The 27,404-nt window shown below is 42.6% G+C and overlaps 1 protein-coding gene across 1 annotated transcript in view; it reads right to left on the reverse strand.

Annotated features, from left to right (window-relative positions):
* syt7b (synaptotagmin VIIb) overlaps positions 1 to 27,404 on the reverse strand; it is a gene marked incomplete at its 5' end in the record, with an annotated part of 94,040 nt that overhangs the window by 26,917 nt on the left and 39,719 nt on the right. Inside the window, 4 exons of the mRNA XM_080761324.1 lie at positions 5,534 to 5,881; positions 13,688 to 13,822; positions 16,081 to 16,160; positions 25,350 to 25,453. Of these exons, the coding sequence (XP_080617450.1) occupies positions 5,534 to 5,881; positions 13,688 to 13,822; positions 16,081 to 16,160; positions 25,350 to 25,453 (667 nt within the window). The remainder of the gene's footprint in view (positions 1 to 5,533; positions 5,882 to 13,687; positions 13,823 to 16,080; positions 16,161 to 25,349; positions 25,454 to 27,404) is intronic.

Raw genomic sequence — 27,404 nt, forward strand, 5'->3', positions numbered from 1 at the left:
TTGTGATCCACACTGATTATAAAAGGTAGATAGTAGTGCAAGCCAGCTGTCTGCTTACCCACTAGCAGCGGTATCAGAATGGTTCAAATATATGCCTGACGCCAGATGTGAATATCTTTGGATGTGACAACCAGGTTCACTTCCTGTCCCCGGTTTAACAGTTGTCAGTTTTCTGGTATTACTTGTTAATCATTGTGGAACAGGGCTCGCCACATTACGTGTGACCAGTCCATTACGCACAGCTGTGCATATTTATAGCTTCCAATTAATCACATGTACATCATCCTGAGTGGCTTCAAATGATTATTAATCAGAATCTCGTTATTTTAGCCTTCTACCTGTCATGTGATTCTATGAGCAACATACTGCAAAGTAAAGAGGATCTCTCTCTGGGTAAAGGCTGGGATAATTGAAAGCTGTTACAGTGTTTTGTAACAATGTTGCTTAATTGTCTCGTTGAGATGGGATAAAACAGCAGTCAATGCCCGTTTGTCAACCAACAATATTGTAATATTACAATGTATAGCCTACTGTTTCGATATAATTTATTTCTAATACAAAGTTACAAACCAATCTTGACTATACATGCCTGGCTCGGCATACTAATGACAACGATGGGGGTGTGGTTCCCAATATTGGGCTGTGTGGTTACTGTTGGTGCAAAAGCCTACACACTGGTGAGATACCTGGCTCATATTATTATAAGAGAACAGGGATCATGAAAGTAATCTTAAATTCCCTTTCAAATACTCTTTTCATTCTGGTGCATATTATCAGAAAACCAAGGCTAAGAAAGTAACCTTAATTGTCTCACATATTCCCCAATGTCCTCTATTAGCCTGAGGTTTTGCATTACCTGATCATCCTTGGCTGTGCATGTTAACAGAGATTTATCCATTATATCACCCATTATGAAACGGAAATTATTTCTATCACAGCACAAAGCTGTACTTCATCCGAATATTAAAATTGATTAGCGTAGCAGATGGGTTTTCCTCTAACACTAAAATCTTCCTAAATCTTCCTCTGACCCATATACATCTTTCATCTTTACTCCATTGATTTTCTATCTCTTCACACTTATTATCCCTTTCCCAGTTTGTATGCTCTCACACTCTCTCTCTCACTCTCTCTCTCTCTCTCTCTCTCTCTCTCTCTCTCTCTCTGTTTCTTCACTCTTTCTCTACCCTAACAAAGGGCAGTCTGATGGCTCTTTACTGGTGACACAAGGAATTTGGTAACATTTGAGAGACAACAGCCCACCAGAGATACATTAACGGCACCAGCTTGAGTTTCATTGATTGGGTCGAACATAGAATGGGTGACCTAAAACAAGGGTGTACTTCAGCTGGGGGGATAATCATTACCACCTACACTAGTCACATCGATTAGAAATGTAATTGGGGGTGGTGGGGTGACTGCACAGTGTGACAGGCCTGCAGACATGTGGTCGCTAGTTGGATAATGGAATCTGTTTGGCTGCTCACACGCCAATGATCCCAAATATATAAAATGGCTCTTTTTCTTTCCAATTTGTGTTTGCTGTCAGGTGTTTGGTCTAGAGAGATTCATGAGCACTGGGACAATGCAGGACGAGGCCACCGCTCCATGCTCTACATACAGAATCTGCTCTGCGTTTATTGAGCCATGATTCACTGAGTAGGGAGGTCACTGGCCTAATGGCCTAGACTAGACGAAAGTATAGGGGTTAGAACACACCGTTAGAGTGTGTGTGCTACTGTAGGTTCGATTTGACGGGGTGATAGTGGGGAAATCCAGGATTCTGCTTTTGATATCCCCCTCTGGTTATTCATTTTTGTCTCTGGTGGGATATGATTTAACGCTGATTCTGGTCAGATTGAATTTGTGTAGTTTTGCCCATGCAGAGCTAGAGCTCCTGCCTTTGGACAACAAGTTGATGGGTTCGATCCCGGGCACCGCCAACTCAGTAAATGAGTAGCACGGCTTGATGCAGCAAATCGTGCGGGAAGTACTGGGAGCTGATGGTAGGTGTGGCGCTCCACCTCAGCAATCCATCTCCCAGGAGTCTAGCGCTTTGTAACAGGGATAGACCTCCACGTGTTACCGGCTGATACCGACAATAAGCCACTCCCACCTACTTCTTCTGAATGAAATACATGCATTCTTGCGGTTAATAGTGATACGTTTTATAATTAAGTTAAATAATAATATCCCAATTTAACAATTTATTAAACAATACAATAAATGATACCTGTACTGCATACTACCTGTACTGCACACTACCCTGCACAACTTTATTTAAAGAAGTGAAGCAACTGTGACCAAGAACGTTGCTTAGCTTCTTTAACTTAAATAAAGCTGTGCTCCAGTACCATGCAGGCTGGGAAGCGTGTGGGTATAATTATTATTGTTGATGATCGCTGTATATTTGCCTACACACCTGTCAAATACTCCAGCCCAAACCGTTTTCTTACCTTAATAATGTTATATCCATGAACAAGTGGTACAGGTGAACAATTACATGACTCCCTCCCGAGCCCACCGCATGCCATGACACTGCAAAGCCTGGCAGTGCTGGTGCCATTGCTATCTATCAGTGTCTTTCATATAATGTCGCATATCTCTTCATTGTGTGTTTTTGTCCCAAATGGGCTGCCGTAGTGGGCAATCTGTCGTTAAACCAACCGTGCACGGTCAGGGGGTTATGTAATTCTTCACTTGTACCACTCATTCTTGGATATAATATATTAAGGTAAAAAATCGGTTGGTCCAGAATTCTCATTTTGGGCAAATTTGCAAAAAAAGAAGATGTATAAGCTCATGTAGATGCATTATGAGTTCATAGATTGGCTATAGTTTAGCTATTTTTACAAAGAAATAGGAGGGCTTAAAATTAAATGGTTAAGAAAATGTCCACCCCTCTGTTTTTGTACAAACCGAACCCTGTGTGTGTGTGTGTGTGTGTGTGTGTGTGTGTGTGTGTGTGTGTGTGTGTGTGTGTGTGTGTGCAGGTGTATGTCTGTATGCTTGTGTGTAGTAGGCTGTAAGAGATGTGGCGCCGATAACCTCCAGGCTTTCCTGTGGAGCACATCATCTATAATCTATCATTCCACACACACAGTAGAAGCAAGCTGTCAGGGATCTTATAGGGTTGCACCAGTCATCTGTGAATCCATTTGTAAATCCATCACAGTCCATATTAAGATCTTATAGTAAGTTAGTTTATTTTAAACACGGTGATTTACAGTAAGGGTATATGAAATAGCATGGATGCATGCATTGCTTCGTGCATTGCTTCGTGCATTATATAAATAACCAGGAATTTACATAAGTACACACTACACAGTGTCATTTATGTCCTCATGCCATTAATTAGTTAAAGAATTAATTAAGAGAATTTTATTATTAGGAATGATGACTTATTAATCATGCATGATCAATAATGAGTTATTCTTACTAGTTCAGAAGTAAACGGAGTACAGAACTAAAGCTAACCAACCCAGCACAGAGCACATACAGTGTGTCACTGTTGGGTGTGGACTACAGAACTAAAGTTAACCAACCCAGCACAGAGCACATACAGTGTGTCACTGTTGGGTGTGGACTACAGAACTAAAGTTAACCAACCCAGCACAGAGCACATACAGTGTGTCACTGTTGGGTGTGGACTACAGAACTAAAGTTAACCAACCCAGCACAGAGCACATACAGTGTGTCACTGTTGGGTGTGGACTACAGAACTAAAGTTAACCAACCCAGCACAGAGCACATACAGTGTGTCACTGTTGGGTGTGGACTACAGAACTAAAGTTAACCAACCCAGCACAGAGCACATACAGTGTGTCATTGTTGGGTGTGGACTACAGAACTAAAGTTAACCAACCCAGCACAGAGCACATACAGTGTGTCACTGTTGGGTGTGGACTACAGAACTAAAGTTAACCAACCCAGCACAGAGCACATACAGTGTGTCACTGTTGGGTGTGGACTACAGAACTAAAGTTAACCAACCCAGCACAGAGCACATACAGTGTGTCACTGTTGGGTGTGGACTACAGAACTAAAGTTAACCAACCCAGCACAGAGCACATACAGTGTGTCACTGTTGGGTGTGGACTACAGAACTAAATTTAACCAACCCAGCACAGAGCACATACAGTGTGTCACTGTTGGGTGTGGACTACAGAACTAAAGTTAACCAACCCAGCACAGAGCACATACAGTGTGTCACTGTTGGGTGTGGACTACAGAACCAAAGCTAACCAACCCAACACAGAGCACATACAGTGTGTCACTGTTGGGTGTGGACTACAGAACTAAAGCTAACCAACCCAGCACAGAGCACATACAGTGTGTCACTGTTGGGTGTGGAACGCTTGTAAAAAAACAAAAAAGTAACTTTTAGGAAATGGAAAAAAGGACCTGTGTTCCAATGCATCTAGTGTACTATTATTAAGTCATAAGCTGTTGTTAATACGTTTCATTTGTTAAATGCTTATAGAACCCAAAGACAGACTTAACCACTGTCGCGCTGGCATCCCTATTTTAGCAAAAAAGTCCCCAAAGGATCCAAAATTATTTTTTTCCCTTTTTTTATTTGATTTATTATCTACAATTCTGTATAAACTACAAGAAATGCAATTACATTTTAGAATGTGCCAGGAAGAGGCAAGACATCCAAAGGGCATATTATATCTGGTGCTTGTACTGTAAGTCTAAATAGAAAAACTAAATAAATTGTCAGTTTAGTTTTTCAATCAGTCATTAAAGAAAAAAAATTCAATGACTGAAAAATTCAATGACTGAAAAATTACATTACGCAACTCACCCTAATACTGTAGGCCAAACCCATTTTGGCATTCAGCAATAATTTGATGATGTACTTTAGTACCTTAGCAAATGCTCTTTTAAATAAACAGTATTAGCCACACAGTGAGAGAGCGACACGAATGGCACACAGCTAACAGTCAAAACGAGGGCACACTGAAGAAGGCATTTTGTGCTCATGGTATACCCCCGAACCATTGGCTATTGGGTCGTCCTATACTTTACTGTATAGCTAATGCTTTAATAAATGTGTTGTTCATGCATGATTGAGGACATGAATGAAGCACAGTGAATTCATGTACATTCCTGATTATTCATGAGGTAATAATGCATGAAATAATGCATTGGCATACATGAATTCATGTCCCCATAGCAAAGTGTTGGTGTTCATTGGTTGTGCTATTAAGTCAAGTAAGTAACATAAAGTGTTACCGACATAAGTAATAATGGGGGCGGAACATCCTAGTTCTTGCATACTGATGAACTTGTAAATTTTCTTTTATTGTCCAACTATGCCTGTATGTCTGTGGGGCATGTGCACTGACTGACAAAGGACAAAATAAGGCATATACTGTATAAACACTTAACTTGAAAACTGGAAATTAAGGTAAAGAAGACATGTGTCACTGATAATAAGTGAAAGTTGAAATACGGCTGGATGCATACCATCTTGCAAAGTAAAAAAGCAGTAGAAATGCAGAAGAGAATACATCATGACACTCACAGGAAAGACTTGACATCCAGACCTCTGTTACGGATCTGTCCCATCACGTGGTCCCAGCTGCCTGGGTTTGACCTGGATCGGCCCGCCCCAGCCCCTCTATACCGCGAAGCTCCGGCCGGACTCCCCCGGACCCCCCGTGGGCCTCCTCGGTGGCCCCCGCCCCCTGGGCCTGTGTGTAGTTGGCCCAGGCTCTGGGAGGTGGCCGGGGGGTCGTTGGGACCCGGCGGGGGCTGGTGGGTGAGGGGCTGTTGGAGACTCTGCTGCCGCACCAAGGGCCGAGGGCGCGCCACAGCTGAGGATGGAATGTGCTCCAGAGTGGAGGCAGAGGACAGGGAAGCGTCCCCAAAACTGACAGTGGAGCACCAGGGAAAGAGGTGGTAACGACGAGGGATACAACAGGGTTAAAGATGGAGAATGAGATATGGAATGTAAGGAGGGAGAAGGATGGATAAAATAGTGACACAGAAGTGATACAGAAGGGTCATGATATGAGGATCAGAAGTAGAGAAGATAAAGAAAGTACCAGCAACACAGACGATCAGGTGAAGAGGAGATGAGAGAGAGGAAGAGAGAGAGAGAGAGAGAAACAGAGAGAGAGGGGAAAAGAGCAACAGACAAGTGTCCATCAGCTATAGAGCCAAAATAAGCAAAGTTGTTGTACAGTAACAGTATGGCAGCGTGCCAATGGGCTGGCATAAAATATGCAAACAGCAATACTATAATATAGGGATTTGGTGCTGGAGATTGACCTCCTCCATGAGCAGAATGAACTTCAAACTGGAACTGGAAGTGCCGGTCGCTGTCCTCTGAAGCACTAAAGTGTTTCTCTACACTATCTTTCTTTCCAATCTGCCTCGACCTCTTGCTATACCTCCCTCCTATATCTATCCCATCGCACATTTCCCTTCCATCAATCTCTCCACTGTCTGCTTCCACTCGGCCGTACTTCTAACTCTGTGCTCCTGATCTCAACTCGTCTCCATCTCATCTGCCCATTAATCTTTTCCTCACCCTTTGGTTCAGCCCTCCCATCAATCTATCTTTGCACCACCTCCAAACCACCGCCCTCAAACCCTGCTCTGTAATCGCCCTGTTGTCTGCTCTTACAATCGTTTAATAGTGCTTCTCTCCCTATCCGCACCTCAATCTTTGCCCTGCCTGATTACTGTAAGCTGGTGCTAAATAGATCTGTCTGACGCTAATGCTGGGCGGGAGGATTTACTGCCTGCTGGTGTAGTGGCAGTGGATGTATGGGACGTAGGCTGTGGTGGCCAGACCCTTCAGTGAGAGCTTGGCTGCAATTCTACTGGAGAACAAGTCCCTGAAGTACGCAAGTCATTGTGATCAAATAAATACAGGGGCGTATTAATACACACAGACGCGCAGTCGCGTATGCACGTATACAGTATATGCACACACGCACGCACACACACACACACACACACACACACACACACACACACACACACACACACACACACACACACACACACACACACACACATCTCACATACGCACCATTGCGTGCACCATTTGGTGTTTTATTTGGTGGCGGTTTTGATGAGAATGTGTGTGTACAATGTAACCACTTGTAATGAAACAATGCATAATAATGCATAATATGAAAGGGAGTCGATGCGTATCTGATGAGCAACATTCTGCTGATGCGTTTCTGTTAGGTGAAGTGTTATGAGCAAGATGTCAAAAAATATATCATAATTATGTTGCTTGCAGTTGGACTCTTCCTCCACACATAACGTCTATGACAGAGGTCAAGGATAATGATGAATGAAGATGTCCTTGAAGAGTAATGAACATAGTGGATGAGGGTGACCATGACTACAGTACACTATACTCACTGTTACCTGTTAGTCCAACAAACATTTTATCATAACTGACATCATGATGAATCGATAAATCTGGTTGGATTCACTATACGGCTCTTGGCCAGACATCTGGGCAGCCAGTCACTGTGCTAATACATTTTCCCAGTCTGCTCAGTGTCATAAATTTGGCTTGGGGCTTTTTTTCTGCTCATTCTGAAATATACAGAACTCTGTCAAACAGTGTGCCCAGCCATATTGCTCATTGTTTTCTTTGGGCTATATTGTAAATAAATACTAGAGGCTCTATTTTCATCGGTGCCTTTACCCACAACGCTGCTCACAAGTCAGCCGCTGCCAACAAATTATGGGTATAGCAGCTTGCACTGCCCCTAAATGGTATTTTGGTCCAGCGTTACCCACTATCCATTATGCCGACACCTTTACTTGCTGCTAGAGGTTATGCTGGACATGCTTTCCCCAAAATTGCTATTTTGGCCACACACATTTGGGAAAGCTCATAGCGGAGTTTAAAATCACCCATAAGCCGTAATGCCACGTTCGTTTGGTATAGTGGCAGAAGTGAGTGTCAATTCCTTGTTTCCATTGTGTTTATATAACTAGGCCTTACCCGTTCTGAATATATGATTACCAAGTTATGTACAGTGTGGGTAATGCGATGTAATAGATCACATTACTGATTGGGACGGAATTGGCCTGTCTCGCTATAGCGCACGTAGGCTCTGCTATCGCAAATATAGCGGATTTATCCCCCAAAAAGCATGTTTTTGCAATAAATGTTTTAAAATTCCGCATTTGCGGCGCCCCCTATGGATGAAAATGGAATTGCTTTGGGCTTATCTGCTTAATTTTGTTTTTTATATGAACGTATAAAAGCATATAAGTATGTGGACGTCTCTGACGTTTATAACAAACCAAACCGTTAGAAAATCGGTTGAAAGTTATGCATGTTATGGTTATTTAAAAGTACATTCCCCATAGACACAATGCTATGCTACCCCTCGGTAAGATGGCCGCCACGTAGCAACAATAACTTCTAGATAATAATAACTTGACTAGACACAATGGACACAAGGAAGTGACAGGTCACAGCAGGCACTCACTTCTGCTGATTATAGGAAAATTACAAAGAGATGTGTAGGAGCATAAGGAGAGATGGAGCAGCCTGACTCCGTGGACATACCAACATACCGCTCTATACCAAACTAATTTGGCATACAGCTTACAGGTGCTTTTAAACTCCACTATGCGCCTTCCCAAATGTGTGACCAAAATAGCCATTTAGGTGAAAGCGTGCCAACACGCCCATGACCACACTTCTAGGTGCAAATACTGGTGTCGGCATAATAGATAGCGGGTGAAGCTGGACCAAAATACCATTAATTCTTGGGCAGCGGCTGACTTGCTGGCCACGTTGCGGGTAATGGCGGCGAGGGAAATCGAGCCCCTCTTGCCTAATGCTAAATCCCCAAATAGCGGCTTTAGCAATCTCGGACCAAAATAGAGCCCTAGATGAACCAGGATACAATTGTTACAATTGTATCCTGTGTGTTTTGTTGTGTACATCCTAAAGTGTATGCTGACTGTGCCTTTCAGAAGAAATATTATCTGCTTCATCCCATCACTGACTAATGGACATTTCTGATACCTTTAAAGTCAATTAGACTGAATAAATACTAGAGTGATTTGTAATTAAAGGACCATGAGGAGCAGAAAAACAATAAGACAGAGGCAGAATGAGAAACAGAGTTTGTGAGAGAGAGAAAGAGATGGGGAAAGAGAGAGAGAGAGAGAGAGAGGGGGGGGGGGGGGGGGAGAGCGAAGAGAGTGAGAAATAGAAACCAAAAATAGAAACCAATTCCAAGGGGAAATGGAAATTGAGGTAGATCTGAAAGGGGGAGGAAAGCAGAGGAGTGAAAGGAGTAGAGTGTGAGAACTGATCAGTAATTCAGATGAAGCCCAAATTCTCAGATTGTGTTGTGAAAGCCGTTTAAAATGAAGAGCAGTTAAGTGTGTACAATTTGGTTCAAGAGCATTCATCAGGGTCCAATGAACCCAGATGAAGGCTCTTGAGCCAAAACGTATTGGTCGTTTTTTTGTTTGTGGAGCGGTGCCTAGCCGCTCCAATGCGAAGCTATGTGTGTGTGTGTGTGTGTGTGTGTGTGTGTGTGTGTGTGTGTGTCCATTTCAACACGGACAGCTGCAGTACCGCTCTGTGACCTGGGGTGGCACTGTTGGGCGGCTAGCATAGTTGCACCGCTCAGTTCACACAGGTGTGATTTTTTACTTTGCCAAGCTAAAAGCCATGACTAAACTAAAGGCTTTTAAAAACTCACCTGTTTTCTCATACCGCCTAATGTCAGCCTACTACTACAAGGGAAGGACCTTTTTTACCTAGGCTACACTGAATCATATCCAATGAGCACCTGTTTTCAGTTTCTGATAATTACCAACCCAGGCAGTGCTTCCTCTTTTTTCGATGTCCTTTTGACACTTTATGGTATTTAAAATGATTATTATTACTATTATTATTATTTTTATATAACAGATTCTTTCACATTTTTTGCCTGAGAAGTTTAGATTACCAGAAGTTGCAACTGATATTCATACAATGTACGCTAGCAGCAAGCCTCAGCTCATAGCGGCATGTATATGCTAATGTTTCTAAAATTATGTTTTTCTAAGCACATTTTACAAAAGACAAAGTATTTTGTTTTCCGTTTACCTTTGTAAAAATAAATGTAATAGCCATATTATTTCTAGCATCTAAAATAAAAAATAATCATCCAAAAAGGAATCTATTTATAACTAAATGTGCTTGCTGTGTCAGAAGAACTCTCACAACTGATGTCTTTATACTTAATGAATGTTGTGAATGAGTTTTTAGAGCAGTGATACACCCTATGAATAGAATTGACAGCTAGAAGGGTGGAGAATGGAGGCATGTGTGTATGAATGACGTTCTCTTTAGTCAGGGCCTTAAACCATGAAAAACATGTTTATGCATAAAGAGAGCAGTTACATGCTCCAAAATGCATTGGTTCTCCTTCAAGCAATCCTAAAAAAGTCATCTTTTCCATATAAGCACCTCTTCTTTCCTTTAACTGTAGTTAAGCAGTTGGGCTCTACTCTGCACCACTGATACAGTACAGTACAGTACATGCATATCATTGCAATCAAGGTGCCCTTGCAAACAGACGTTTCCCCTCTGCGTCTGCTCCATGCCGCTGTAGTGTACAATGCTACTCAACATGCATGTCCTCATGCCCATCACTGTCACTCATCTACATAAAACTCACTTGCTAGACCGCAGACCTCCGGCATGCATGTGGCTCTGGATCGTCTGCCACCGCCCAGCTTTGAGGCCCCCAGTCACCATGCTTCGCAGGCTGTCACTGCGACTGGGCCCTGCCCCAGTCTCAGAGCCAACGTACCCACCCCTAGCCTCAATGGCCCCCGGGGAGGCTCCAGCACCTCCCTGCCAACCCTTATTCACAGCCCCACTGAGGGGGGGAGGGAGACGCAGGAGGGATTACAGACATAAAAACACAGACCAACGACGGAGAGAGAAAGAGAGACAAAGGATGGAGAGACAGACGGACAAAGAAAGAGTTGGGAGAGCAAAATAATTATTAGTGATGTTAGTCAAACCAGCAAGTAAAGCATTTTGCAGAGATAGAAGGAGGAACTTATCCAACCACAGGGGTCCAGTATATATTGCAGCAAGTGAAACGGCTGCCAGCCAAACATCTAGCATTTCAGCCAGTCAGTCACCAACTTGTGAATGGCATATGTTATCACTGCAGTGAAGGTACAGTATGTCCTTAGATTAACTGTGCAACCATGTCACTAAACTGAGAACAGATTTGTATTCTTAACTTTGGATATCAGACACACATTTACATCTTTCAAAGTAATAGCAGTAGCACCCATATCAAAATAATAAAATAATAAGATCTTCTGACAGTTAAGACGCTGCTTAGAGTGAAAACAAATATGATTGTGATTCAAATGTTTCCAGAAAAAGTGTTAAATGCTTTTGATTTTTAGACGGCACACAGTTAATCTTTTTGATACATACTTTACTCTTCGACCACGTGACCTAGGCCACCCAAGCTTAGCTAACCTAAACCTCGCATCACAGAGATGAGGGCAGACAACATTGTAACTTCATTAGAGAGGCACTTCGTTCAGTGAAGACCGACGAGACAAGACAACGGACAGGACAGTAATTCTTAATGACAAATCCACATAGACATTCAGACTTCGGATGTGGTGCAGGAAAGAGGATCACTTGTGGGGTTTCTCTCTAAAAAGTAGCTGGTCTCTGTGCTTATCTGAGAGATCTCTGCTGGCTCCATGCAGGTGGATCTACAGTAGACTGCTCTGGCATAATAGTGTTAGTGGTGTTATTGTAATTGGCACTATCACAGCATTCTCATTTCCAAAGTAAGCAATAAAATAAAATAGAATTGCAATACAATATAAGATTGAAAACGGTATCATGGTATCTAAGAGAATGGATCCAAATCATGCAAACCAACGACTGCATAAAAACTGACAATACTGTATATTCTTCCATCATTTAGTCTTCAGGCAATGTACTGTACATGGCTTGATATCATAGAGGCTCTGTAGACCAGACTAATGAGAACTATAAGGATGCCTTATAGCGAGCACAGTACCATGGGTGGCAGTGTCAAATAACCACAGAAACTCAAAGTGAGTGGAGGGAAGGGTGTGAGAGAAAAGAACACAAAAAAGCAACTCCTTTACGTTCACTTTCAAACAACCACAACAAGACACCCTAACCACACCCCCGTCCCCCCCGTCCCCCCGTCCCCAGACAAAACAGCAACAATAAATAACCAACGGTCAACCCTCTGTGACAAGCCTTACAAAGTGGAAAGCACCGAGGTTGGGGCACACATGGTGGTTAATTGTGTTGGGTAGAAGATCGGGAGAGGGTTAGCGGGTGAAAGGGTTCTGCTGAGGGTTGTCCGTCTCCATGGTAACGCTCCATGGGCTGCAGGTGAGACCTTACAGGTTAGAGGGCTTGATCAAGCTGGCAGGGCTGTAGGGAATGGGGCTATCCGACCTTATCACTGGTATAGCCACTACACACAGTGGGAGAATATCAACCAAAATGTTATCAGTTATCAGTTCTATGAGTGTTTGAGTCATGACTCATGAGGCTTACTGACAATTGTATTGCACTGTCCATTAGGATGATTCTAAAATGTAATCATCAAAATATGATTGGTTCCCGTTGGAATCTTACAATTAAAATTTCATATTTTGGGAGCAGTTTTCAATTCCACAATTGTTTACCGAACAGGTTTTCTTTAACAAGAAAAAGCAGCAGGGGAAAGGCTTGCTTTTATAGGTAGAAGAGATCTGTTGGATAATGGGCACAATTACTGTCTGCAAAAGTCAGATTAGGGCTGTCATAAAGATCTAAACATCACTGAGAATGTTCTGTACACCTCTGTTAGGTCTTGCGTGGCCGGCACTGCATACTAGACACAAATTACACCTGTCAGTAGAGTTCATCTAGGATGAAAACAGATGTTTGCAATACGACAATATTATGTGAACTGGATTGTGTTACAAAAGAGGTACTTTCTTCCCAAAATGATGATTAGCTGTGTTGTGAAGTCAAAAACTATAGCAATGAGGCTGTCTGTCTCTGTCTACAGTTGTGTACTGTATGTGTGTAGTGTAGTGTACGTATGTCATTTTTTCCACAATGGCTCTGTATCATCGTCAAATCTCAAAACAAGGCCATAATACTTGATATAATTAGATCTAACTCAGTATCTGACTTTAAATATATTTTTATATAATTTGGTGGTAAACGGTCAAGGTCAAGTGGGTAAATTGTTAATTAACAAATTGTCCAACTACTCACTGTAGAATGATAACACTGATTACATTTGAAATCTTGTCTCAAGTTATTTAACTTCCCTGTGTTTCCTAGATGATGTAAGAATGATCTTATATCATCGTTGTACACGGACGTCGAACTTTGGCTTTTTTGGTTCAACTTTGCAGTTGCTCATTCGGTCATCCTTATTTTTCCACAGATTTGTAAATAACCACAAATTGTCCCTGGACATTGATGAGCTTCCATTTTTGGCATTGTATGGCTAACTTTGTGTGCAATAAAGAATAATTGTATAATGCTAGCATGTCAACCAGAAAAGGTGTGTGGTTAGAAAGCCGGGAGAGACGCATAGAGCTCAAGCCCCTCTTCATTACAGCCCTGCCAAGAGAGAGGGGTCCCTTACCAGCCATGACCGAGACTCACTTGGGCGTGAGGCGAGGGTCTCCGTAGGGAGCATAGGGAGACATGTTTAAGAGGAACTCCTTGGGTGGGTAGGAGCTCCATCTCTGCTGCACGTTTCTGCTGTCATTGTTATTCCAAAAGTCTCCGTCTAGATCACTGTGGCCGGACAGAGAGAGAGAGGTAAGATAGGTAAGTGAGAGAGGTGATACAGACAATGTGGGATGTATACTAGTTGCGTGCAGGAGTCACGCACCGATAATAACGGATCTACAAGCTGACAACGCGCTGTGCTTCGACACATTGTAAGCTCATAGATGATTTATATTCGGTGCACGACACAGCACACAACCATGTGTAAATTAGGCATAAGAGCAGTACAGAACTGGTCAAAAGTCACAACAGAGCAACATGGTTCATGTGTAGGAGTCAGAACTTTTTTCCCCCACAAAAATAAATAATGAATGGCCGATTGTTCAGTTGTAGCTGGGAGGGAATTCGTGAAAATCGTGCACATAAGGTTTTCAAAAACCAATATTAGTAGTATGTGGATGAAACCCCAAATAAATGGATTATATTACTATTGGGTACGCTAAATAGCATATTAAAAATGTAATATGTAAAAAATCATAACAATTATGCACTTAAACACAAGTTTTGGATTTTTGGCATGGTTTTAGGTATGGGCATAAGGTTTTCAAAAACCATTGCAAACAAGTTTGGCTCTCCCCCTAGTGGTCTGTTTGCAATGAATCAATATTAGATAAGACTGTATTGAAACCCCAAATAATTGATATGAGAGATTTTTCAATAGATTACCGGTATGTTACTAATGGGTATATGTGTATGCTAAATAACATACTAACAATTTAAGAAAATCTAAGTTCTGGAAAAGCATAATTTTCAACATGGCGTCCATGGCCCATTTCCAGAATGTATTAGTATGTTATTTAGCATACGCATACCCAATAGTAACAGAATCCTGTCTTCTATCTTCTAAGTCTTCTATCATTTATTTAATAATAATAATAATAATAATAATAAGGAAGGTCCTATTTGGGGTTTCAACCATATACTGACCTATCTAATATTAGATTCATTGCAAACAGACCACTAGGGGGGTTTTTCAACTTCCATTGAAATGAATAGCGAGGGGGCGGGGCTGTCGCTCCGCAAACACGCACGCACCCGTGCAGAGAGCGGAGGCAAAGAGAAAAGACTGGAGCCCACTGGAGTTGGAGTTGGTTAAATAGATGGACGCTGTGTAAAAGCCATGAAAAACAATGCAAGAAAATGTAATATCCAACACGGGGGGGAAAAAAGAGAGAGAAGAGGATGGACTGTCCATTATAAGGCTCTGGGCAGTCTGCTTGCATCCATGAAGGAGGTATATTAATAACATGGCAACTATCAAACACGGTTCACCACACAAAACCATCAGTTCAGAAAATGTACATTACATCCACTGCAGATGCACAGTAAAATCCTCAGTGTTCATTTAACTCTGAGAGTATCACAGAGTTACAAATGGATAAATGAACACTGAGAATATTACTATGTAGGAGAGACAGTAGCTGTATGTATCCACCCAGTGGGAGCAAAGAGGGAAAGGTAAAGTGATACTACAGCAAGCATTATTCTCTTTAAGAGTACTTTTGAAATAGCTTGGCTGTCTTGAATGTCTGACAGTAATATGACAATATGTATGCCAAGAAAATGGTTAAATACACAGTAAAATCCTGTTAAATTAATGCCACACACTGTGTGTTTGATGGCCAAATACACAACCATGCTGTCAACTGCTTCTTTTGGCAAAGAGAGGAAAGACACAGGAAAGAGGTATGAATTTGAAATATCTGCTTTTCCTTTCCTCGAATCCTACCTCTTTTGTGTGCCATTTGTTAGTGACCCCGGCAATAAATAAATAATAAAGGTCTTTGACTGGGTTTTCATTTGCTCACAATTCACCTGCCCAACCTGTGCAGGTTTCCCCATTGGATTTTCAAGGCATTTACATAAATAGACAAGGCAATTATATTTCCCTGGCAATTCCCTGGAATTCTATTCATTCCAAAATGAATTCCACTGACGTCCCACTGATGTTTGATAGACAATAAATATGTATTGTAAATAGATACATGCAACACTGTCTTCGAAGCATATTTCTTCAGCACTTCATAACATAAAGTTAATGGTACATGAGCTTTGTTGATGTATTGTACAGTAGCCTATATGAGGTATCAATGTATGAACTGTGAGTGTCCAAATGTAACCATATATGGACCCTTAATGGTCCATATATGGTAGCACATATTGTAACAACATTTGCAAACATTTGTCCAAGTTAAATTAGCACTCAGAACTTTACGGTGCATGTGCCCTCCAAAACACCCAATACTACCCAGTCTGACACCTACTTGATGGCTTTGTTTTCCCCTCTGCCTCTCACAGATTCTGGAGAGCTGGCAGGCTCTACCCCAGGCTTATTCCTCTTCCCCTTGTGAGAAATAGAGGGGGTGGGGGGGAGAGAGAGAGAGAGAGAGAGAGAGAGAGAGAGAGAGACAGAGGAGACAGAAACAGAGTAAGAGTAAGAGTCATTGAGGTACATCCTTCTGAAAACATTTTAACAATTGACATTCTCATCCTAATAAATCATCATAAATATGATGAATATTTTACATTTTACATTATATTACATTATTCTAAGCACAAATAAGTGAGTGATACTTTGGATGGAGGCCACAAGGCACAGCTTTGCACTCAGGATCAAACAGTGGCCAGCGACCACTCCATTACAATGAAATACAAAAATATACTCTTACTCCACACTCACTCACGCACGCACTCACGTATGCACACGCATATGCAAATGCACACGCACAGTATCGGATGAGCTGTACAGCAAACACATGTATCAGACATAATATCATAATTATTCTGTTGCTAACCACATGTCTATTAAATAGCCTACTCAAATAACATACATGTAATATGCAGAGAGATAAAGCAACTTTATTCACAATTTAATTGGAGCTGTCACAACACTGCTTATCAAACTCCTGAGACATGGAGGTACGCAAATTAAAGCTGGTGTCACTTTTCTTTTCTCTGCAAGTAGCTTTTTCGTCGCATTAAAAAGTGCTTTTGAAACAGACTTAAGAATGCTTTTGTGAGCTTTTCTGAGGTTGATCACACTGACAACCACTTTTTTTTTGTTTTTTACTTTGCAAAGCAAAGTGCTACAAACCAAAACAACAAGGGGTTGAAACTGTCGTTTCCAAATTACAGGGACTCAAAGTGACAACATTGCAAGTAGTAATGAATGTGCAATCAGGTGCAGCTCAAAAAACCTTCAAGAATGACGCCAGAAGGGAAGAGCAGGTACGAAAATGAGAGGCTGTTAGTCACAGGATTACAGAAAGAGAAAAGATAAGTTTAAAAAACTTTAGTGCGCATGTTGATGGAGAGAAATGTGAGGAATGACAAGAAGATGGAGATGGTGTACCGTGTGAAACAGAATTGAAAAGAGAGGCCGCTACTAGATTACAGTCAGTGTGGGAGTTGAGACACTACAGTATGTGCAATGGAGAAAGAAAAGCAGAATGATGAGAGAGAAAGAAGAGAAGCAAGGGGGGGAGATCAGAGGAGAGCATTAGTGAGACATTGGAATCTCATCACTCAGACGGGAGGGCACTGCTGCCAACCTTTCCCTCCAGAGTCCTGGTGTCCTCATGTCTGTCACACAGAGGTACTCAACACCCTTTCTTTGTCTGTCTGTCTGTCTGTCTCTCTCTCTCTCTCTCCATCCTCATGTCCAAATTCCTCCCTCTGCATTCTGCGCTCCTATTTCACCAACTCCTCCCTTGCCTCATTGTCGTTGTCCTCCTCATCCTCCTCCTCCTCGACCACAGAACAGTCAATGGCATCAGACCAGCTACAGATGTCTTCATCTTCATTATCATCATCTTTGCATGAACAAACGCTGTTCTCGCTATAGTCCATCCATCAGAGGGCTTCTGAATCCAGGCCACACAATCACTCGCTGAATGATGCTATGATGAGTTGCAGGTTATTAGTTAAATATCTGCAACAGTACATGTTTGCAAATACAATCAATCAATAATCATATTTCCATGTTGGCCATCGGCTTTACAGATGATTGTGTTGTTTAGTTAAAATTCCATGAAGCAAGGACGCCCGCACGACTCCAATCCGTCTTAGTTTCTCTGAGAATTCTTACCGGGTGCGCGTCGAGAAAAGTTAACTTTACAAGAAAGTCTCTAAGGAGAGAATACCAGCACTCACGGTCATTTGGTTTAAGGTACTTTTTATTATTTTATAATTTGCACAGTATGCTGCAGAGCAGACAGCACAACGTACGCGTTTCGGCGTATAGCCTTCGTCAGCGTTGTACTATGCTGATGAAATTCCATCATACGACATAAGAATCTGAGCTTAACTGGAAAAGGTGCTTCTTGACAATTAGAAAGGGGCACAACACAGAGCATACCGGTATATCTCCACCAGGCTGGCTGGCGTGAGAGGCAGCATGTGACATTGGCAGGGATGATGTTTGGCTTTGCATCAACCCAAAAAGCTTGTATGTTGATATATTATATCATGCTTAAAGCATGCACTTATAGTAAGACCATAATACATTGTGTTAATAAAATGCCTGGGTATGTCATCATGACAGGAATTGCATTAATCTGAATCTGTACTAGGCATAGGCATACTGTATGTTGATAATGTGTTTTTTAAGTGATGCAACCACTTCCTTAAGTAGCTTTGTGTGTGCCTGGCTGGGTGGCTGGCTAGATGTTGCATTTGCATTTGGTTGGTTTTCAAAACCAACCAAGGTTGGTGTCACTGTGTCACTGTTGTGCAGCCTAACACACACATACATATTAACTGTATATATGATGATTTCAGGTGTATCAGTACAGTACAGTACAGTACAGTACAGTACAGTACAGTACAGTACAGTACAGTACAGTACAGTACAGTACAGTACAGTACAGTGACCCCCTGGGGACCCCCACATGGTAACTGTCATTTCTCAACTGTTTTGGACGCGGGGTGGCTCGCCGGAACCGCCCCCCTGGGCGCGTTCCTGGGGGTGTGGATGTTCCGGGGACCCCCACACAGTAACTCTGTAATTTCTCGACCGCTAAGTACGCGGGGCCGGGGCGGGGCCCCTGGGCGCATTCCTGCTGGTCTGGAAGTTCCGGGGACCCCCCGGGGACCCCACACGGAGTTGCACCACTTACTTCACACGGGTGTGATTTTTAGATTAGGTGTAGTTAGTATAAAGGATGGTATAAAAGCACAATTAAGGCATCAGTTCCAGCTATCAACATCACAACAAGCATTGGATTGGATACTCTAATGAACATGTGAAGTGAAAGGCTATAGGAAAGATCTCTTACCTTCAGATTCCGTAGATTTATTAAGATAAAATTATAATTATATTTTATAATCTTTTTTTTCAATTATTTAAATAGTGGTTTAAAGTTAAGGGTTAAATACAAATTAATCTTGTGCTTATTCCTAAACTCATTTCAATGATGCCCCTTTTAAAATTCAGATTCATTTTGAAAATTCAGATGTTTGATTAATTATTTAATAATTATTAATTCCACTGATTCCACTACAGGATTAAACCCATATGATTACTACAGTGTGATAATATTGCCCAGCCTATATCAAAGCAGCATTGCTTGAGTAACGGAGACAAAGCAGTTACAGAGTGGTGAAATAAATACCATTGTCACAGAAGCATTAGATGGCTGAAATTATACTGTATTATCGCATGTAACAAAATTATATAATGTTGTTCCACACAGCAAGGACCAGGAGACGCCCGAATAATACTATTTTATGTGATGAGTAATGCCATTGTGATTTCTCTCTTCCGCTCTCTGCCCCTCTGTGTCCGGTGCACGTGTACCTTTATAGATGTGTGGGGTACTGTATGTTGGCATGTTGTCTTGTCACATTACATGGGCTTTACCTGAACGCTGCGTCTGTCCTTATGTATGCACATGCATGCATGTAATACTGTACAGTAGGTGCTGCGGCCTCTTTATCTCTGTCTCTGTGTGGGGTGCGTGTGACTGTGCAAGTACATCGTAAGGGGGTATGATGCGAGACCCGAAACCCAGATGACCTTGGGATACATAACTGAGAATACTGTACGTCTCAAGTGCATCCGTGCAATGTTTTTTCGTTCTAGTCATTCTATTTAGAGTGACTCATATAGGAATAGACTACGTGACAACCAGGAATAGTCTGGTGATCACCAGAGAGACGGGTGACAACCAGGAATAGTCTGGTGATCACCAGAGAGACGGGTGACAACCAGGAATAGTCTGGTGATCACCAGAGAGACGGGTGACAACCAGGAATAGTCTGGTGATCACCAGAGAGACGGGTGACAACCAGGAATAGTCTGGTGATCACCAGAGAGACGGGTGACAACCAGGAATAGTCTGGTGACCACCAGAGAGACGGGTGACATCCGGAATGTAGACTGTAGACGGCACCCGGGAGCAGTATAGGTTGGCGCCCCAGCCTGTGTCTTCCGTGAGGAGGAAGCCCAACAAACCCACGGTGAGGCCTTTATGGCTTGTACACACTGCCCCATATTTCCCTCCAGCGCCGCTAAAAGCGCTCGCCGACGCCTCCCCGACCATTTCTGAATATCTAGCACGTTTGATATTTGACTTGGTTGCGACTGCGCCCCGATAAGGCCTGTATTACAGCCAATGAGAGCACACTGCTCACAGCACTGTCTGTCTGTCAGTGTCTGTCTCGTCTGTTGACTGCATCGATAGATGATAAGATATATAACCTTCATTCCGTTGGTAAATCCCTGTCGTACATATTGGTATATTAGCCAAATATTGCCGTTACGCATTTCACTTGAATAACGTTGATAAAACCTCATCGGAATTAACAGCGCAGAGCAAACTTTTGGACCTCGTGCGCTGTGTGTGTTTGTTTGTGTTGCGCCCTGTGTGGGTCTCGTGCTTGTATCACGGCATCCTGCACGTGCATGTGTGAGATGTCAAAATGAATTGGAATAAAAAACGAATTATGTAGAGGGTCTATCGGGTCTACTCTGGATCGCATCTTGGTGAACTCTTGCAGTGCGTGATCCCTAGTCAGCGATCAATCGTTTAGTGTGAAAGCCACAAAGATAATATGAAAAAAAGAAAATACTCCTGTAGTGTGAAATACATAACGATCTGATGACTAGAGGCCATTAGGAGGGCCACTCAAGCCGCAAGCGGAGCCTGCAGCACCACCGTTGCCCAAATGAATGAAGTGTCATGTGCTGGGAGTCTGGTAACGCACCGGGCCTGGACCTGGTGAGAGCAGGAGTGGACCTGGTGAGACGTAGGAGGGGCCCGGACAGGAGATCTACCTCCCAGTAGTTCCGGAGCAACAGATTCTGTGGCCCTGGTCTTTCCCTAATTGGACTAATCGAGGGTAACAACTGGGACGTAAGTCGAGACTTGATCACCCGGCTGGTTCACCTGAGTGAGGGGTATGACGTTGCGAAAGGTCAGTGACATTCTCACAAGGATTAGAGATGGAGATAAAACAGAAAATGGACAAATACATGCTGTGCTGTATAAACATGGAGTGAGATAAACAGAATCACATACATAATGAGCGTGAACAAAATAAACCATAGGTTCTTTTTTTGGTTTTTTTTATCCCACGATTTTGTAACCCATTTTTCACCCCTGTGTCAATCATCTACTGTGATCCTGGGCTCTACACACCCTCCGCCAACCTGGGGAGAGCAACGGACTTAACTCATGCTTCCTTCATGCTTGAGTGTCCAAGTTGCTCCTTTACACCTGACAGGGGGAGTTTCCCTGGTTGGACGTAGCGCGTGAAAGGAACACTTTATTCCAACCAGTTCCTTTCCCCTCCATCAGGCGCCCCGGCTGGCCAGGGGGAGGCAGTAATAAACCATAGGTTAATGGGTTTGCTACCGCATTTAGTAAGTTCTGTGCCCACAATGATGAGCATGCATATTTCATCTTTATTGTCTCCGCCCAGCGATTTACATGAAATTTTGCACACACCTTCCCACTAGGACGAGGAAGAAATGCCACTTGAAAATGTTCAAATCAGCCTCAAGGTGGCGCTATAACATGCCGATTGACAATTTTTCCCTAGAAGCCAAGGAAAAACCTTTGACCTGCATTTTTCACATAGACCTGGTCCAACTACAGGGAGACAACCTCAAAGAGACTGACATATCTCGGGAGCATACTGGGCAAGGATGGTGGATCAGACGATGACATCAAAAGCAGAATAAACAAGGCCAGACACGTTTTCACCACACTACGACCCATCTGGAACTCCAAGGCACTGTCCCTCCATAATAAAATCAGAATATTTAACACCAACGTCAAATCAGTTCTCCTCTATGGATCAGAGACATGGACAGTGACAAACACTACCACCAACAAACTCCAGACATTTGTCAACAGGTGCCTAAGGCGCATTCTGAACATCAGGTGGCCTGATAAAATATCAAATGCCAGCCTGTTGGAGAAAAACAACCAAAACTCCATCAGCCAGGATGTGAAGAAGAGAAAGTGGGGGTGGATTGGACATACCCTCCGAAACCTACTGACAACATCACTAGGCAAGCACTGGACTGGAACCCACAGGGCAAAAGAAAAGTGGGGAGGCCAAAACAGACCTGGAGAAGATCAGTGGAGAGTGAGGCAAAATCGACTGGATTATCGTGGGCCCAGCTGAAGAAAACTGCTCAAAACAGAGTCCGATGGCGGGGTGTGATTGCGGCCCTATGCTCCACCTAGGAGCCTACAGGAATAAGTCAAGTAAGTCTGGTTTTATAGTGCCACCAGGAATAGTGGGTTGTGTGGCCGCAAGATAACGTTTACGCACAGTGGAAGCTCCTAAATGCGTAATTCACGGAAAATGTTTATTACTTGCGGATAAAGAGAAATTTGCAGGATTGGCCCGTTTTGAACAAAGTGCCTACAATGAACGCAGCATGCAATTTTGCACACATATACCTAGTAGGCTGAGGAATAAATCCCACCCTTTTCACATTGGCCTGCCAGGCTAGAGCACCACCAGCAAATGGATTTTTGCAAAAGACATTTTTGTAACAAATTCCAATTGCCATCAAAGGCATAAGAAGAATTGGCACCCTTTTCACATTGGCCTAGCCCCATAGCGCCACCAGGAGGCCACGATAATTACCTACCTGACCTGACCTGTGCTCCGAGGTGTACTCTTTCTAGTTGGTAATCAACTCATTTCTTATGTCTGGTCTCATTCTTTTGTCTTTTTTTGTACGGACAGTATAATAATTGGATGGGGGAACACTACAAATACAGAACCTATATGGTAATAGTTTGTAACTTCAGGTAAAGGGTATGCAAGTGTGATGTTGTAATCATCTGGATTCAAACATGGGTCTCCCATGCAACCAAGAGAGATACTGTATTATTAGGCTACTGGACTACATAGACACAAGCTTTACATCATGTATGTCCACTATTCCATAATATTGTGTCAAAGGCTTTACTAAGTGCTGTGTACCACTGACTCCTCAAATGCAAATATAGAGTGAATCCTATTTTCTTGGGTGGGAAAAAACACGCCCAGCTGGGGCGGCACAATTCCAACGAGCCCACCCCCGTCCAAAACGGTTGAGAAATGGCCGACTGACCTACCGTCAGACTTACCGACAGACCACCGGACTTACTGCCGACCCGTCGGACTACCGACCGACCGTCGGACTTAACGACTGACGCGTCGACTACCGCCCGAAATCTTTTGGATTTCGCCTTTGCTGGGAATGTGACTACCTACTACCGTATATGCATTTAAATACATACAGAGGATATTTAGCTTGTGACAGCAAAGAAACAGAAACATTATTCACTCTTAAATTTGTTTTCTATTGCTCTCCACAACTAAATAAATAAACAAACAATGCAAATGACAATGCACAGTTCAACAGCCCAGACCTACGTAGGTTGCATCCCATGATAATTATTTATTAGCATGCCCATGGCCTCAAACACCAGAATACATGAAAAACAATGTGGATGCATGCATGATGACCACAGCACCATTGCGTTTATCAGATACAAATGGTCGGAAATTTCCATGTGTAAAATGAATAAACATGCAAGTGCTTACTATTAGCATGTTATTTATTACAGGAATGTAAATATATAGGGAGTGTTGTGAACAAAAATGAGTGGCACCAAGAATTATTTTAGAGTTCAGTAGTACAGTTCTAAGTAAGTCCTACTGTACATTGATGCATTCTGGGAGGGCTCATGTCTCTTTCAGGGGAGCTCCTCTGTATTGTGAACCCTGGTAACGAGTGGGAAGAGTCAGAAGGAGAGGACCCGAGAGAGAAAGAGATAGATAAACTGACTCAAGGACAGACAGATAAGGGATAAAAGGGAATAATGTGTGCAGAAAGAAGCAGCAGGTATTTTCAGAAAAAGGATGGCATACATCAAATGTATAAGTTGCTCTCAGTACTCAGTTGCTCATGCAGGAACCATGCAGTATGTATGTAGTGTTGTGCATCAGTAGATGATTAATTAGCATGGGACTGAAGCCTGGCAGCAAACAGGCACGCCACAATGCAGGGCACAGCACCGTGTTTACATAACGTACTGGAGGATTCTGGTCATGTTTGCGGTCATGGTCACACACACAACATCTCCCTGCCTCCAATGCATCCCAGTGTATTGTGTTCATCACAATACAATGTTGTGAATTGTGTTCATCACACACTGCAGAATCACCAATAAGCAGCAGAAGAATCCTGATGGCGTATGCATGCACTGCCAACTTCAGAAAAACACGGCTTATTTTCTTGAAAAGTATTTCACAGAGGAAGATGAAGGTGAAAAGTTTTATCTTCGGGCAAAGGTGGAAGCCACGTGAGGGAAGGTGTTCAGAACATACATTAACTGTGATATGAAAAATATGCATGGAGAGCGAGACTGAGGGAACATGACTCTTTCTTTTTTTTCTTTTTACATTTTCTGGCATTTCGGCAGTGAAAGAGAAACAGGAAAGATGGACAGAGAGTCAGCAAACATTCCAGCAAGCCAGGAGTTGAACCTGGGAAACGCAGAAGGCTTTTTGCGTGCATGTGGTATGTGTCCTTATCATTCGGTATATATTCAAGTTCAAGTTCATATATTCAAGTACGGTATATATCTCTGCTGAAAATGTACATTTTCCAGGAAAAGTTTGTTCCAGAAAATTAAGAAACCTTATATTTTTTAAACCACCCATCAAAGTTGGTGTTGTGACTTTATATATTGTCAATTACGTGCATGAGAGGGGGAGATGTGTAGCTGCAGACAGTTTGAGGGTTCAATGGAGTTAAAGGGAAACTTCACCCTTTTTGCAAAAACAATACGTTAATCCCCAAACGTAAAGTAATACAAAAAAAACTGCAGCCTGTGTTGCATGTTCTTGACCCCTCTCTATCCTGCAGTTTCTCTACTGTCCTAAATGAAGCAAAAACTATCCACCAAAAATACTACTACTTTTTTATATATCCATCTTTGAGATAAGGATTAAGGAGTAGGCTTAAGATATATAAGCTTTCTTTTGTTTTATTTGTAATGTGACAAGCAGGGTAACTTACCAATTTACGTTGACACCAGGTGCAGATACCACACAGAGCCACGAGCCAAACGGCACATACTGTGAACGCAACAGACACCAGGAATACACTGAAAGACACTGAGCCTGAGAGAGAGAGAGAGAGAGAGAGAGAGAGAGAGAGAGAGAGAGAGAGAGAGATTATTTAACAGTACTCAATAATAAAATGAGACTAGAAAAAGTGCCCCTCTCTGCAATTATAAACTATAAACTGTTATTTTCTTCTTCTTTTTTTGTTGTTGCAATAATCTGTCGTCTGGTGGTGGTATAACAGGCCAATAAAAATAAATATATAAAATGGTAAATGGTGCATTTATATAGCTTATCCAAGGCGCTTTACAAAGATTGTGCATTACATTCACCCATTCACACACATTCCCACACCGATGCCGGAGGAAACCATGGAAGGCACCAACCTGCACATCAGGAGCAATTAGGGGTTCAGAGTCTTGCTCAAGGACACTTCGACTTCGGAGCCCGGGTTCGAACTGGGAACCTCTCAGTTCCCATCCGGTCACTCTACCCCTGAGCCACTGCTGCCCATAACAGTAACAATACACGTAACAGTGTATTCATAATGTTTAGTAGTGCGCATACAAAGTTGGACAGATCGGTGTAGTTATAGGTGAAAACATGAATTGGCTTGGTATAGCGCCACCACGATGACGGAATGGGCGTGCAGAATTTCACGGAAACGGTGCCGGAGATTAGCTGTGGAGTCGGACACACACACTCGCACACACACACACACACACCCCCCCCCCCCCCCCCCCCCCCTTCGGCTGGTGGAGACAATAATTGAAACTCAAAGTTATTAACCTAGGACGGTTAATAAATAGGTTAAAAACTACATTGTAAAACAAAATATCTTGAGCTGTCACCACAATTAATCTGGCTGCTGAAGGTAATCCGCATGACAAACATGGATGAGAATCTGCACCAATAAACACGGTTGCTGTTTGGCAGAGTTCACAGATGAGGAGACACTAAGAGTACACTAGATGAGGTACACTAGAGTACATCTTGGCACAAAGGAACCAAAAACACAGGCAGAAAACAGAGACATTTGATGGCTGACAGATTGGTTGCATACTGTACCAACAAGGACGATACCCGCCAGCCGCCTGGTGTAATCATTATGAGGTTTTGTTTGCCATTCAGTTCCTCGCACTGACAGTAATGTTGAAGTATTTATTAAATTAAAGTATTGATCAAATGCTATTTTCTTTGTGAATATAAGACGTGATATGTGATAAACATTGCCCTCTGAATCCAACCTCGAGCGCAGCTTTATCAGCCGATGCCTACAGCTCAGGCTGATGCCTGGGTGAATATATCTTAATGGGAAGAGGGGATTTATGGGTTTGTGATGTGTCTTTTCCTTCTCCACTCTGTTATGGCTGGTAATATGCAACAGGCAGACCAATTTATCTCAGAACAGAGGAAAACATTGCACAAATTGAAATTGCGTTACTGTACTGTATATGCACAATGCATATTCCCTTCAAGGCTCTGTAATAATAATCCACAAGACACGTAGAACAAGAGTCAGGCCTGGAATTTCACCATTTCACCAAGGCCACTTCGCCTTGGTGTTGCAAATTGTGTTCCAAGAGACTTATAAAAGAACAAGACCGGGCCTGGAATTTCACCAAGGCCACTTCTCCTTGGTATTGCAAATTGTTTCAGGGCATAAAGGCCAAACGCCAGGGCAGCAAGGCTATCAAATAAAAAAATAGAAAATTACATTCACAGAATGTGAATATTCTCTTCAGTGAATTCTGTCTGGTCTTGTCCTGACTCCTTCTGCACAATTAATTTATTGTAAGTTTCTTCTCAATATCCCCTCCACCTGTCCCTCCTTTTCGCTTTTCTTCCCCGTCTTTTTTGTTGTATTACTTGTACATTTATCAGGGCCAATGAACAGGAGTGGATTAGTAAAGACATCCTAATCCACCCCCACTTCTTCTCACATCTTTTCATGTGCCTGGGCCTCTTCAACCTGCATAAATCTGCTATCTGACCCTCTCCCTCTCCA

The sequence above is a fragment of the Protomyctophum bolini genome, assembly GCF_963924005.1.
Source record: "Protomyctophum bolini genome assembly, chromosome: 1".
Taxonomy (NCBI): Eukaryota; Metazoa; Chordata; class Actinopteri; order Myctophiformes; family Myctophidae; genus Protomyctophum; species Protomyctophum bolini.